A 14,464-nucleotide genomic window follows, 5' to 3' on the forward strand; every position below is an offset into this window, starting at 1 on the left:
ACAAAGTCCACAAGGACTGTGCATCCTCTCAGATAATTTTGCATTCTTATTTATAGCAGAGGCCTTTCAGATGGCAAAACGTTTCTTCAGCCTGTATCTGCATGTTTGAGATTACCACATTTTATATATACTGACATGCTGCTTACTTGTCCAAATAAGACTCTGGCTGGCACAGCAGGTCCACCTTCCTCCTGCTGCTGCTGCTGCTGCTGAGACAGCACTGTGCCGTACAAGTTACCGAAATTTCACTAAGCCAGGTCTAAAGTATAGCCATGGTGGCTAAAGTAAAGGCTATTCATCAAACACGAAATTTAAAAGCACTACTACTGCAGATTAAGACTGCATGCAACGAGGCTGTCACTAGCCTGAGTTCTAACTGCTGGAAAAGAAAGACAAAACATCTCCTCCTCTGCCTTTCTCACAGCTCACCACCATGGTGGTGACGACAGCTCTCCAGCTCACTTCATACAGTCTGCAAACACCGGGTCTTGTCCAGCTTCTGTTTCTGCTCAGGACAGGAACCATTTGCTCAATTCTGACGAGTTAAGGCAGAACTATCACCTTGCTTTTAGAACAAGCAATGCGCGAATTAAAATTAAATTAGGAAGCAAGCACAAATTAAAACAGAACCAGGCTCTCACTTTTGAAGGCTGTTGAATTTTAATCTCCTGGGAGTCAGATGCAGAATCTGATTTGGTGCCTCCAGAATTTGGTTTCTCCTTTTTTCTCTTCTGCTTCTTTTTCTTCTTCTTCGCTCCCAAATCCCCTCCAGGACTTCTGCCAGAGATTCAGAGAATGCGCAGTCAGAAAAATCAGTACCACTGAGCCTAAATTTTAAAATAGTTAAATATGGAAAACCCAGCATTTTAATATGAAAAATCTAACAGCAGTTCCAATGTGAAGAAAAGGCAGGAGAAAGGAAGGAAGGGGGGAACTGAAAGCAGTGATTAAAAACTTCCTGCAAGTGCTGTCTAGTTTGTTTTATACTCAGACACCAGCACAACCAGGCATTTTGACGTACTAATGTCAAACTGTGACACTATATATCTGCCAGTGCTCTTCTCCAGGCTATTACCCAACACAAACATGAAATGACTGAAGTCAACAGAGTTTGGAGGAACACAGGAAAGTGTGGGAACTGAGGAAAGTAACTTGCTTGGAAATTCAGTAACTATTAGTGGCCCAATACTTTTCCCCTTTCATACTCAACCATCAGGCACATCTAAATTTGACATGAATCCAGATGAGATGAAAACATTCTGTTTTCAGGGAGTTTTGTTCCTAACATAAGTAGCGATGAAAGTCTTGCTGAAATCTCAGTAAGAAACAACACAAAACTAACCAAACATTTGTGATTTCAAACAATAAACACAGTGCAGTAAACTTTAATTAAAAAAAACCCAGCAACAAAGTAAACATTGCACTTGTAGATTCTGACATACTTTGCCTATTAATAATATAAGTTCTTTTTTCTTTAAGATTCTAATTTGACAAATAATGAAGATATAGAATCAAGATTAGATTTGCAAAGTGTGGGATGTGTTGGCAACTATCAGACAGAACGAAAATAAGGAGGCAATGAGTCAGTTAACACCAAATCCCCTTCAAGAGGTTAATCTCTCAGCAAAACCACATGTACATACTGGAACTCAAGAGAGATATTGAAGTTTGAGGGGGTTGGGTGTTTTTCACTGAAAAAGAAAAAAATAACTGTTCATTTTAATCCTGGAGAGGGAAACCCCCAGATATCATGCTGACAAACAAACAGAAATAAAAGAATAACTAAAGACATTAAGATCCACACATTTGCAAGGGCCATGGAACATGCTCACTTTCAAGATTATGATGCCCAGTTGTAGCATCTCTACTTTGTCAGAGCTGAAACTGGTAAGAAAACACCCTCCCTCCAGTAGAGAGGTCAAAAGCCTACAATTAATTAAACAATACAACTACACAAAGACTCGTTTTTGCGTGATCATTACTGTACTTTAGAACAGACTCTAGCGAAAGATCAATCCCAAGAAGTCCTTAACATTCAAAGTTACACTGGGTTAAGTTATGCTCCTGGAAAGAGAGAGTTGTAAATACAGCAGCCTCTGGGGCAGGACCAAGGAGTTACTCAACAGAAAACAGTACAGCAGACCAAACACACAGGATAAAAGAGTTTGTAGTATTTACTGGAAGGTTTCAGAAAAAAAAAAAAAAGATGGACTTGCATAAGTGACACAGGGAGAAAATCTTTTGTTGCAGAATGAAGATACTGCCATATCACCTACATGATTTGTTAACAATTTCAGAGGAACACAGAATTGCTTAGGTTGGAAAAGTCCTTTAAGATCATTAAGCCCAACATTAACCCACCATTACCCACCCTAAACCATGTTCCTCAGTGCCACATCTATGTATCTTTAAAATACTCCCAGGGATGGTGACTCCCTGAGGAGCCTGTTCCAGTGCTCAACAATCGCTTCTGTGAAAAAGTTTTTCCTACTATCCAGTCTAAACCTCCCCCGGTGCAACTTTGGCCGTTTTCTCTTGTCATCTGAGAAGAGACTGACCCCCACCTGTCTACAACTTCCTTTCAGGTAGTTGTAGGGAGTGATAAGATGCCCCAAACCTCCACTTCTCTAGGCTGAACAACTCCTGCTCCCTCAGCTGATCCTCACAGGACTTGTGCTCCAGACCCTTCACCAGCTTCACTGTCCTTCTCTACACATGTTCCAGAACCAGTTTTGAGCCCAGTGAAGGGCTCAAAACTGAACCCAGTACAGAGGGACGACCACTGTCCTAGTCCTACTGGCCACACTATGTCTGATACAAGCCAGGATGCCACTGATTTTCTTGGCCACCTGGGCACGCTGCTGGCTTTCAGTTTAAAACAATAAAATTTAAATCTATCTAAATGCCTGCATACCAAGCTGACATTTTCTTCAGAATTTAAACAAGAACAGACCCAGAAGCCTAGCAAGAGCTTATAAATACAAAACAGTTAAAAACCCACAGAGGTATAAGACCTAGGACTTCACCACCTCTATGTGGTAAAACTGAGATAAAAATATGAGGGAAAGTGATTTTACCCTTGCTAAGATTCATTTAATGATGTATTTTTCTACTTTCTGGAACCATCCACAAACTTTCATCCTTCCCTCTAAAATCTCACATATAGGAAACAAATGATGCTACTGTGTCCTTGAGCTGACTCCCGAGGGCTTTTGTGTTGAACACCAGGAGTTTCAGCAAACACTGTTGAAGAGACGCTCTCAGCAGGCACTGCTCCCTGAGTTGCACCAGTGTAGCTCACTTCTCTTGTCTTTCAGGAGGAGCTGGGCCACTTATATCACAGGGGAATTTTGCTCACTAGGATTACCTGAGGGTCAATGTTTTATTTAGTTTGGTGAAATAATGAACAATTGTACTAGAAAAAAAAGGTTGGCAGCTATGAAGAAAAATCAGTTTTGCCAAGTTTTACTAATATTGTCCCCAGTCAAACTGTACTTTTACCAGGATAATTTTAGTTTGTTCTTTGACCAATTCAAGGTCTTTTTCATATAGAAATGCACGTTCTTTAGCTGGGGAAAAGGGAAGACAGTACTAAATTGATGTAAAATATATATGACATTCAAAACTACACTTTTTTTTTGTTTCTTCAAATCTTCTAAAATCCCAGTCTTTGGTTTATGACCTTCAGGTTTCATGCTTTCACACTGTTTCTAGCAAAATAAATACTGGTATCTTAGTCTGACAGGTTATCCAGGGACTGTTCAGAGCAGTTACTTATGCAGTCTCCTGCTTGGGTCAGTCCTGTTTTACTGTTACAGTACACAAAATATAAAAAGAGGACTTAAACAGAGTTCTACTCATCCTACTACTTAGGCACACCTGCAACCCAGAGATTTGGTGGCAGGCAGCATGCAGAAACTTCTAAGCAGTAAAGAGGTTTGTCCAGCACAAGTTGCATAGATACCAAGCAAATTAGGGCAGAAGCAAAACAAAACACGTCAGAACGTTTTGTCCTTCTCATGATCTGCTTTGAATAGATCTGAGAAGCTCTAAAACTGGGAGTGAGAATGACTGGGAAGGAAGGAACTTACATTGCTTAGCCTGTACGAATTACGCTGGATACGACAGCACAAAGGATATGCAAAGGTAACAAGATTCAAATCAAAACTTCCTATTAAAAGCTCTTCTCTGACTTAAACGTTCTTGTGCGCTGACTAAGATCTGAGTTCTCCTTTGTCTGGTCAGATAAACCTGTATGATGACACTATGAAGTGTATCTTACTCTTAGAAGTTTGGGGAGAAAAAAGTTTCCCATTTCTAGAAAACTGACTTTTAAGCATGAAATCTCTTTTTCCAAACTAACCTGCAACTGTTAAAGTGACACAACTTGGAGCTCAGGACCAGCCCATCACATACACCACAGGTTGTTATACCGAGAAAATCATTCAACATTAGAGTTGGGGAAGACTTTTGACTGTGTCAGAGACAAGCATATATCAGGAAAACTTTACTGACAGGAGGGTGAGGCTACACACTGAGGTCCTGGTGTACCTAAGCACAAAGATGATCTATTTTTAACTGCACCCACAATGACAATTTTGTCAGCCTGATGGACAAGAAAAAACTGACGCCAGCATGAAAGTGATATGCAAATCAAAACTGAGCTGAGGCAAAAGAAGGGTCAGAAGACCTCATTCTGCACCCAAAAGACTTTAACTTGCTCCAGAAACAGGTTGTGGATAGGACTCTGAGACCTACAGTTTTATGATTTTGTCTGCAAGTTACAAATGCAAGCCCATGATCACACCCACACACCTTTCCACTTATGTACACACATCTGGTGTTTTGCATAGACGTGAAAAAGAAAAGACTTTTGCTTCTCCCTGCATGTGGTGGTGTTTCGGTTTTGGTTTTTTAAAACAGAAAAATGGGGATACTTGCTGCATTTGAGGAGAAGTGTGGCAAAGGCAGAGATACTTCATGAAGCTCAGAGCAAACCAATGAAAAGGTGAGATGGAAGAATCAGGAGGGGTGTGACAATTACTCTGCTTAGGCAGTCAGACTTATTTGGCTCCCTTGGTTTTGATTTGAGATTATCTATTCCACTGAATAACTGTCAATGTTATTTTAATTGCCTTTTTGAACACTAAATTTTGCTTTAGCAGAAACAGCTTTTTGTAATATCAACATCTGTTTTAAGTTACTTGGAATGGTAATTTTAAGTTAGCAATTTCTCAGATTTAAAACCAAACATGTACTTTGATGTTTATTTTTAAACTGCAAAGGTTCTTGCCTTCACAGTACTTCTCTGTGAGTAAGTGAGGTTGCAAAGTTACATTTCTGAAGATGTTACATATGTTCATGTACATATGAAGATGTTCCACTTTTTGATCATAAAAATCAGATCTCATGTATACGGGCAAGACTCCAAAAAATTTCAAAGCAGTATTATTTATACTAAAGCTGTCCCTGGTTCATAAAGAAAATGGAGGTTTAGGTGCAAAGGACTTTCCCCTTGCTATGTAAGACTACTACCACTTCAAGAGAATAGAAAGGTCCTGACCAGAAGGGCTTATGTCCTTCAAATTCCACTTACTAATAAACTGTTATTACTACTAATCTCTGTGGATGAAGATTTCATTTGCATATATTTCAATACTTAAAAAGGCAAGGGTTTTGAGCATGAGAATCCAGTACCACTACCTTAAAACCTAACCCAAGAGATATTCCTTAAAGATCCTGCATGTTTCCTCTGCCTCCTGCTCCAAGTCTGTAAGGCTCTACTCCAAGATGTAAATCTTGCCTGTTAAAACTAAGCACTGCTTCCAGTACCTTAAAAATATTTGTTCCTTTTTTAAATCTAAAAGTAGCGCTGGTTATGAAGTTGGCATCTTTTTAACAATAATCATAGGGGTATACTGCTAAAACATTCAAACTAAATAATTTGTGAGGGTTGGGGGAGTTTTTTAAAGGTCATACCTTTTCCTCATCTGTTTACTAAATGTTCTGTGCCCAAGGCCTTTCTGGCATTGAGCATAAGCTATTTAGAATGAACTGAAAGACCTTACAAGACTGAGCTCAGCAGGGTGGATTCAGGTGCAACAAATACATTTTTTCTACATACACACTAACAAAGATATTTTGTAAACAACACTTTATTATAAAACAGAACAAATACAGCATAATGCATCTAGCAGGAGCAAGCTGCAGACACAGAATAGGAAAACAGCAATGAGTCACACAACATACATAATCCTGCATCTAAAAAACAGGAGCAGAATCAGAGGACAAGACATTTGCACAGTTGAGAGCTATAAAGTGGTATTTTCTGCTGCACTCATTCAGTGTTCAAACACATAAGAAACCTGCAAATTCTAAAAAAAAAAGTCATATATATATACATATATATATATATACACACAAAGTATGTTTTCCTGTGGTGAGTATTCTAAGGATCTACTTTCAGATGCCAAGAAACATCCTGAAAGTGACTTAATTTATAATGCAATCCTACTAGAGACTGACATAAAACACATATTCTACCTTTTTCTAAAAAATGAGGGTTAAAATAGCATGAGATTAAATACTGATCAGCAGCAATGGAGACCACTCAGAATTTAGCAAGTCAGTTGAAACAGTCATAGGTAGTCTCAAGTAGTAGGACTGCTCATAAAATGTTGAGGTATAGAAAACTTAATCTAAAAGCTCAAAGCAAACTTTAAAGTGACCTCAAAAATTACCATATGATAATAGGGAGAAAACAGGGAATAATTAGGCTCCTATTACCATTGGTTATTCTCCCATATCAAGAGGAGATCTTTGGGTTTGCTGTACTGTAAGATTTTTACTTTCATTTGCTGAAATTTGTTTGAATATTTCAGCCTCTAGACAAAGAGTAGCAAACAAGGTTTTCGGTGATTACAAGAAAATAAAGTAATTCAAAAGTCGATATTAACTTCATGCAGCAGATACTAATACTTAAGAGGCTTTTCCTACTGGAATGATCTACCATTAATTTAACTAAACTTCATATTACTTGTAAGTATTCACCTTCTTATTTAAAGATGAATAACACAGCTTTTTCTGAAATATTCACAAAAATACATTTAGGATATACAACACAAACAAGTTTCAGGGAGAAGGGCACATAGCCCACAGTTGCTGTCCCTCAGAGCTCAGGGAAACCCAAGTTGGAGCAGAGCACAAGCTGCAATCGGGAACACACTGAAGTGCAATTCTTTGTTCCCTGGCTGCTTCTCACACACTGCGCTCACTGTCACAGCAGCCCGAGCACACAGTAGCACTGCAGAGGGCAGCTACAGCCCGGGCATGCACACAAACAAACAGGACAAGAAACTGAAGTAGGAATATGGTCCGAATGAATTCCAGACAGGCATCATCTGGCTATCAAACAATATCATCAAGGACATCAGGTTGGCTCCTATGAAGAGCAATAAATAATAACTCTCTGCTCTTAACTTCTACATATTCAGGAATCATCAATGGTGATATATTTACTCAAAAAAGTGTAACAAAAGCTCTAACATAATTAAACACCATTTTTTCCCTTTTTAATATCCCAGATTCATACTATTGTAATTATTTCTGACACAACTATTTCAGTGTGCATGCCATTAATTCAATGACAGAACTGCAAGCATCAAAGTTTTCCACTTTTCTGCCTTTTTGACAAGTCCGTTCCCCTAAGTCTCTTAGATTTCCCTTGTCACATTTAAGATGCAGTGCTGCATGTTTGCCAAGCAAATCCTAGGGACAGAAGACAACAAACAGAGTACATCCTCAAACATCAAGCACCTACAGGAAGGCTCTCGACCAGATCAATCAGAAATTCACGAGGAAGATATTTGTGTAGCAGTGTATAGATTAACCTAGTTCTATTTTGGGTTACTCCAGCCACTCCTAGTTGCGACAACAAAGCACTTTCTCTGCAATCACGTTTTCTTAACCTCTCAAAAAAGCAAAAGAAGTAAATTTAAACGAATTCGACTCTTAAAACACGTTCCTTCCACTTCCCAGCCCCGAAAGCCCGCAAAGCAAGCCAGACCTTTGGCACCTTGCGCCCGGACAGACGACACTGCAGGCAGCCCAACAGCTGCCGGGTGCCAGGGGCCGCATCTATGCCGGATGCCTCTCTGTCAGCTCCCCAGGCAACTGGAGACACCGCCTGATCCACAGCGTGGGAAGACTTAAGACGCAAGATTAGCGGAGATGGAACTACAACCAGACAACGGCGTTTGCCCCGGCTAATGCCGCGGTAAAACACGCACTCTGCTCTCCACAGCGTGTGGATCTGAAGGTACCATCTCCTTGTGGACAATGGGTGACGACGAGGAGGAGCGTCTGCAGGGCGGGCTGACACAGGCGATGCCCGGACAGGTCTCCGGCCGGGAAGGGAGCGGGGGGTGGATGTGGCTGTGGATGTGCGCGGAGCCGCTCGGCTGGAACCACCCGGAACGAGCGAGGGGCACGGGGGCATCTCCCCCGCTACGGGGAGGCGGGGGAGGGGGGTTTCCTTGACGGCCAAAAATACCCAGAAACGCCCCCAAGCCCTGAAGCGCCGACAACGAGGCAGGATTCACCCTCCCTTTCACGACACAATTTCAAGGCCGGGTCCGGCGGGAAAGCGCCAGTCCCGCCGCCCCCTCACCACGGGCCGGGGCTCGGCCCCCCGCCTCTCCCCTTACCCCCAGAGGGGCGCGAGGCCGTCCCACACCCGCTCGCTGCGGCGGGAGGCGGCCCGGGCAGGGGCCGCTCGGCCGCAGTTGGCCCAGCGCAGGCGCCGCGGAGCAGCCGGGCCGGGCCGGGCCGCGCAGGCCGCCCCAGGCGGGCAGGACCGCCCGGCCCCCGCCCCGCCGAGGGGCCGCTCCGGGCACCGGGGGAGCCCGGCCCGGCCACCGCCAGCCCGGCCGCTGCCGCGGCGGCGGACACGGCGCTGTCTCCCCGAGCCGTGCCCGCCCGCCCAGCGCGCCCCTACCCCTTGGCGTGCTCGGTCTCCTCCTCATTGTCGCCGTCTATGCCGCAGGTGTCCTGGTCATCCAGCTCCAGGCTCTGCTGGCTGGCCGCGGACTCGCTGTCCTCCGCCATCACGGGGGAAGGAGGGAGGGGAGGGGCGGGGGAGCCTGTGAAAGAACCGGGGCGCACGGGCAGACGCGGTCCGGAGCAGCTCCCTCTAGCTGCGGTCCTTCCCCGCGCTGCCGCTGCCAGAGGAGGAGGCGGCCGCCGGGGCTGCCCGGCCGCTCTCACCGCCCCGCGGGGGCCGGGGCGGGGCCGTGCAGGGGGAGCTCCGCGCCCTGCCCTGCCCTGCCCTGCCCTGCCCTGCCCGCACACCCGGGTGGTGCTGTCCATCGCTTCGGTCCCGCTCTGGCCTTCTCGTGTCGACATCCAACCCGCCTCCCCGGCCTTCCACGGGCCCCGGCTCCCCGTCCCGTGGGCGCTGCCCCCGCAGCGCGGGAGCCTCGAGGAGCGGCCCCGGCGTGTCCGTCCCGCGGGCCCCCTGGGCCGGGCCTGCAGCCGCCGGGCCTCGGCAGCATCGGCGCGAGTTCTGCCGGTCCCCGTGTTTCCTTCCCACACCATAAACACTCGGACAGCCAAGTTATTTTCATACGTCTCCTTAGAGCCTTCCCAGTGACTCTACTCTTGCTGCTAGATGTAGACAAAATATCCAGTTGCTTATGGCAACAAACTGGAAGAAAGGAAGAGAAAAAGGCACATAAATTACTTCAGATGTAGCTCTGCCTACCTGCTCCCACTACTGTCAGCCACCAAGGAACAGACCAGTGTCTACACCATAAATCCCAGCTTTCTGGATCTTTCCCCATTCTACTTCTCCTTCCAAGTTCTGTCTCTCCTCTGCTTTCTATAACAGAATATGATTGTGGGTCAGTCATGGCTAAACAAAATTATGAGGTGACTGTAAGTATATGAGTATAGGCCCAGATCCACAAATGGACTTCGCTGGTGCTATGTTTCACTTTTCCTGGTTGACTCCCAGAGCAAACTCCAGGACTCAAAACAAAGCCCTACAAACACAAGTTGCTGCTGGTGGAGGCTGCTGAGACCGTCAGGGTGATCCCAGCATGGTGGCCACTGGCCACCAGCTCTCACAGCACTTGCTGTTTTCCATAAGCCTTTTGTATTTCTACAAGCTCCATGCTAGAAAAACTGGAGTTGAATGGTAATGATTTGAACCCAGGAAAAGAAATAAAGAGCCACTTGTGTTAAATATTTGAACTATCCTGATTTTCAGGGTCATATCAAACTTTCTGGATGAGATTCAGAATTTCTGAATGCTTGCTTTGGCAGTGCTGCCGAACATCACATTAAAACATAAAAATAGTGTGCATCAGTTGTGATTTCTCCTAATCTCCACTGCCCCCTGGAAAGTAATTTAATGTGAGGAGGCTATTGCTTCCTCCCATTTTTATTTAAGGTGGTGTTATATTTTGCTCTATCATGTATTGCAAGTTACATGTCAAGTAAGAGATCTTACTGGCCAAGCAGAAGACAGCTAGATGTCCCTCCTACTGTCAAACTCTGAGCCTCTGTGTACTGTGCACCAGACTGGGGCTTCTCTGTCCCCCACTGCACTTGGTCCTTTACAACTTGTGAGTTGCCACAGGAACTTGTAATTCAAACGCATAAGGTGGAGTCTGTAATTCACACTTGGCCAAGTATGACCTCCCAGTGTCAAGCTGTCACTGTAGTTCAGGGGGGAAATGTGCCTACCATGTTATTACAGTTTGAAATGATCTTTTGGAGTAAACCTTCATTCAGTTGTAATGCGTAGGAGAGGAAGGAAATCTCAAAACAAAGGCACAATACCCAATAGTTTTCAGTAACAAAAAGCAATTGTCCCTTGGCCCAGAGAGAAGTTAATCCAGTGATTACTAATGACTTTTTTCTCTCATAATAATGTGTAGGAGAAAGCGAAGAACAGTATGTCAATGACTAAACAGCTATATTGAATCACTGTGTTAGAGAAGCTGTGGGTTTAACCATCTTCTGTTCTTTACCACATTTTTCTTCACTTCATTGAGACAAATAGAGTATAGGAAGCCTGAATCCTGACTCTCATTGCAGTTCATAGTGACAATAAAAGAGGCAATGTGAATCTCTCCCAGCAAGCTACCTGTTGCTGTCTCCTGCTAAGGGGTCTGCCTGGAAGGGGGAGTATAGCTGCAGAATGGCTGCTATTCTATACTTCACAGCATGCATGAAGAATATCCTTATGGATAGTAGCTTATATCCCGAGAGGCACAACCGAGATTACTATCCAGATTTGACTGTTACAAGGTCAAATGACAACACTGAATTGTGCTTTGTGTTTCATGAATATGCGACTTTTGCTTATACCACAAGTAGAAAGGTTGACTAGAAGCGAGAGCTATGCATCTGTCCTGCAATAAGGATTTCTAATGTAGCTTTGCATTTCTGAAATTACCAGACAGATCCACAGAGCATTTAAATTCACTTTACAGAAGCTGCTCAGAAGTTACACTACTTGATAGATGTTGGCTATCACATTAATGATGTCTTCCGAAAATTGAGCAGCATCATAAGAAAATGTACCTCTGAATTTCAGGACCCCACATGGCTCAACCACAGAGAGTTAAAGGAGTATGTACCATTAGGACAGTGAGCAGCAAGAATGGCTTCTGCTGTGCCCAAACAGTCTCTCTGTGGGCATCTGTACTTCCAAGATCTCTGTTGCTGCATGTGGATATGTCCAGGAACTCCCCAAAATGCTGCATATGAATACTGCAGACACATCCCACAGACTCACACCAGTCTAAGCACACCATCAAAAGTGATCAGAAATGCTTCATTTTAAATTCACCAGGTAAAGAGCCAGCGTTTGTGAAGGTGTGAACTTACTGTTCTTAACTGATTAAAAGACCTCTTCCTAGAGGTACAGGGAAGATAAAAGCCTTTTTTTATTATTTTATAAAGATTGAAAAGAGGAAAGCACAGTCATTTTACACAAAAGCTAAAAAATTAATAACAAAGGAAAACAGACTTCCTTTGGAGGAGATACGCTTCACTTAATACTAAACAGCATATCATGAAATCAATTAAAATAATTCCAGCATGTCATGAATTATTCATTGCTTGGTTATTTTCATAGGTCTCTTTAGAGCTTTCACAGTGACTCTACTCTTGCTGCTAGATGTAGACAAAATATCCAGTTGCTTATGGCAACAAACTGGAAGAAAGGAAGAGAAAAAGGCACATAAATTACTTCAGATGTAGCTCTGCCTACCTGCTCCCACTACTGTCAGCCACCAAGGAACAGACCAGTGTCTTGCAGACCCATCACACTACCATAAATCCCAGCTTTCTGGATCTTACCCCATCTACTTCTCCTTCCAAGTTCTGTCTCTCCTCTGCTTTCCATAACAGAATGTGATTGTGGGTCAGTCATGGCTAAACAAAATTAACCTGTGCCTGTAATTCTGAGAGGCTTCGAGCCACCTCAAATGCATGAGGTGACTGTAAGTATATGAGTATAGGCCCAGATCCACAAATGGACTTTGCTGGTGCTATGTTTCACTTTTCCTAGTTGACTCCCAGAGCAAACTCCAGGACTCAAAACAAAGCCCTACAAACACTCAAATACTTTGGGCATCTCAGTGACAACGTGAGCTCAAAAGAACCCTGAGCTACTGAGGGAGGAGCCATCTAAGCTTGGCGGTAAGAAATTCTGGGGATTGGGAATCCTAAACTCCCAGGGCTGAACATATTTTTCAGATCTCACCTGCTGTGTGAACCATCAAGTAAGATTGTGCAGCATATGGTCAGGGTTGTACCTTCCTTCCCTCTGCTCTTCTGCGACTGAATGAAGCCAGCCAGGCACACACACTGTTTCTCTCAAGCAGCCAGGCATAATCCAGACTTGTTTACCTGCCTAGTGACAAGTATTAATTACATCCCTGTCAGCTAGTGATATATAATCCAGCATTCAGGCTATTGGCATCGTCTGATTTGTCTATGTGTTTTGTGTATTAAACACTGCAGAAGAAAAGTACCTGAAATTTTCATGCAGTCTTAGGATTGCTCCTACCTTTGCACATCACTTTGAAATATTTGTGACATTTATAAATTAAAATGGATTTTGATTGCAAGTAATAATAATAAACAACTTGTGTGACCATTTTTTAATCTTGGAAAAATTGGAAACAAAATTGGAAACAAAACCGATCTCATTTGAAAATTAGCTAATAGTGTAGAGTTTTCCCTATTTTCTAATTCACGTGAAAAAAAAAGTTATGGAGCAAACAAATATATTTAGACTTTGTTTCATACAAGTGCCTACTAGTACTACCTCACAATGGTTTTTTTAATTGTCTGCTCTTTATGGTGAAAGCTTAAATAGTGTGTTCATCAATTCTAAATGAGGCAAGGGAAAGAAAATACAGATTGAAAATAAACAGAACAAATGCACCAAAACAATTCTCTGTTGTTAACTGTTACAGTTAACAACAGGATAAGTAGAAATGGTTAGGGAATGAAATGAGCTTGTGATCCCCCATATGTTGCACACTTGTATTCATGTGAGATGACATCTCTGATCTTTATGGTTTCTCTCACCCACTTTACCTCTTTTTAGCCTCCTGCTGCATACCACGCTTGGTGAGCTGCAGCCTCGCCTGTCTCCCACAGCCCACTTGCTGATGGCCTGTACTGGCTGCAGCATTCAAACTGGGGGACAAGCACTCTCAAAACATCCCACTCTTTCTGCTACACTCTCATTCAACATTTTTTTGTGTGTAATTCCATTTTAAAATGCAGCTCATACCACAGCTCTTCTATTTTACATCTTACCATTGCACAGAATCATTCACTTCTCCATGCTGGTGCTTGCACTGGTAAGGGCTGTGGGTTATACAGCATTGAAAAGGGTTAGACATTGACATGCACAGAGAAAACATATCGTAGCATTAAAAAATATGTATGATAAATACAAACCCTCATGCTTAAGGGTATGAGTGATAAGGATAGAAAGACTTCCATCCTGTTATTATCGCTAGTGGAGATTTCTTCCCCAGTTTTCTGAAGCATCTGGTTTTGATAACTGTTGGAAGCAGGATACAAGTTTTAGATAACACACAGGTCCAATGTGGCTCCAGCGCTGCAATTCCTCAGTTCCTAGGGTCTCTAGCCCCAAAAGGTAAAAAAAAATAAAAATAAATCATGCTTTACCTGAAAAGATATTTAATAATCAGAACTGACACAAGTAATTACAACTATATAAATCTTTTACATTTTTAATGTCTATTTTTATTCTAACTAAGACCTTTTTCAAACTATATATGTGAGTGAGAATTAGTGGTGAGAGATTCTTTGACGAAGATGGTGTTGACACTGGTGCTGCAAAAACTCAGACCAACACTCAGCAATTACTTCTGCCCATCCAATCTCCAAATCAATCCAATTTACTCCTGTC

The 14,464-nt window shown here is 43.1% G+C and overlaps 2 protein-coding genes across 2 annotated transcripts in view; both read right to left on the reverse strand.

Moving 5' to 3' along the window:
- NMT2 (N-myristoyltransferase 2) overlaps nt 1–9,265 on the reverse strand; it is a 35,771-nt gene extending 26,506 nt beyond the window's left edge. The window contains exons 1-2 of the mRNA XM_051802569.1: nt 8,996–9,265; nt 642–777 (exon numbers count right to left, since the gene is read on the reverse strand). Coding sequence (XP_051658529.1) covers nt 642–777; nt 8,996–9,105 — 246 coding nt within the window. The 5' untranslated portion in view covers nt 9,106–9,265. The remainder of the gene's footprint in view (nt 1–641; nt 778–8,995) is intronic.
- The window catches only part of ITGA8 (integrin subunit alpha 8), a 361,437-nt gene that overhangs the window by 89,838 nt on the left and 257,135 nt on the right, over nt 1–14,464 (reverse strand). The gene's annotated exons all lie outside the window — the stretch shown is intronic.

Source organism: Manacus candei, unplaced genomic scaffold (genome assembly GCF_025592945.1).
Source record: "Manacus candei isolate 608988 ecotype Guabito, Panama unplaced genomic scaffold, ASM2559294v1 h1tg000056l, whole genome shotgun sequence".
NCBI classification, from domain to species: domain Eukaryota; kingdom Metazoa; phylum Chordata; class Aves; order Passeriformes; family Pipridae; genus Manacus; species Manacus candei.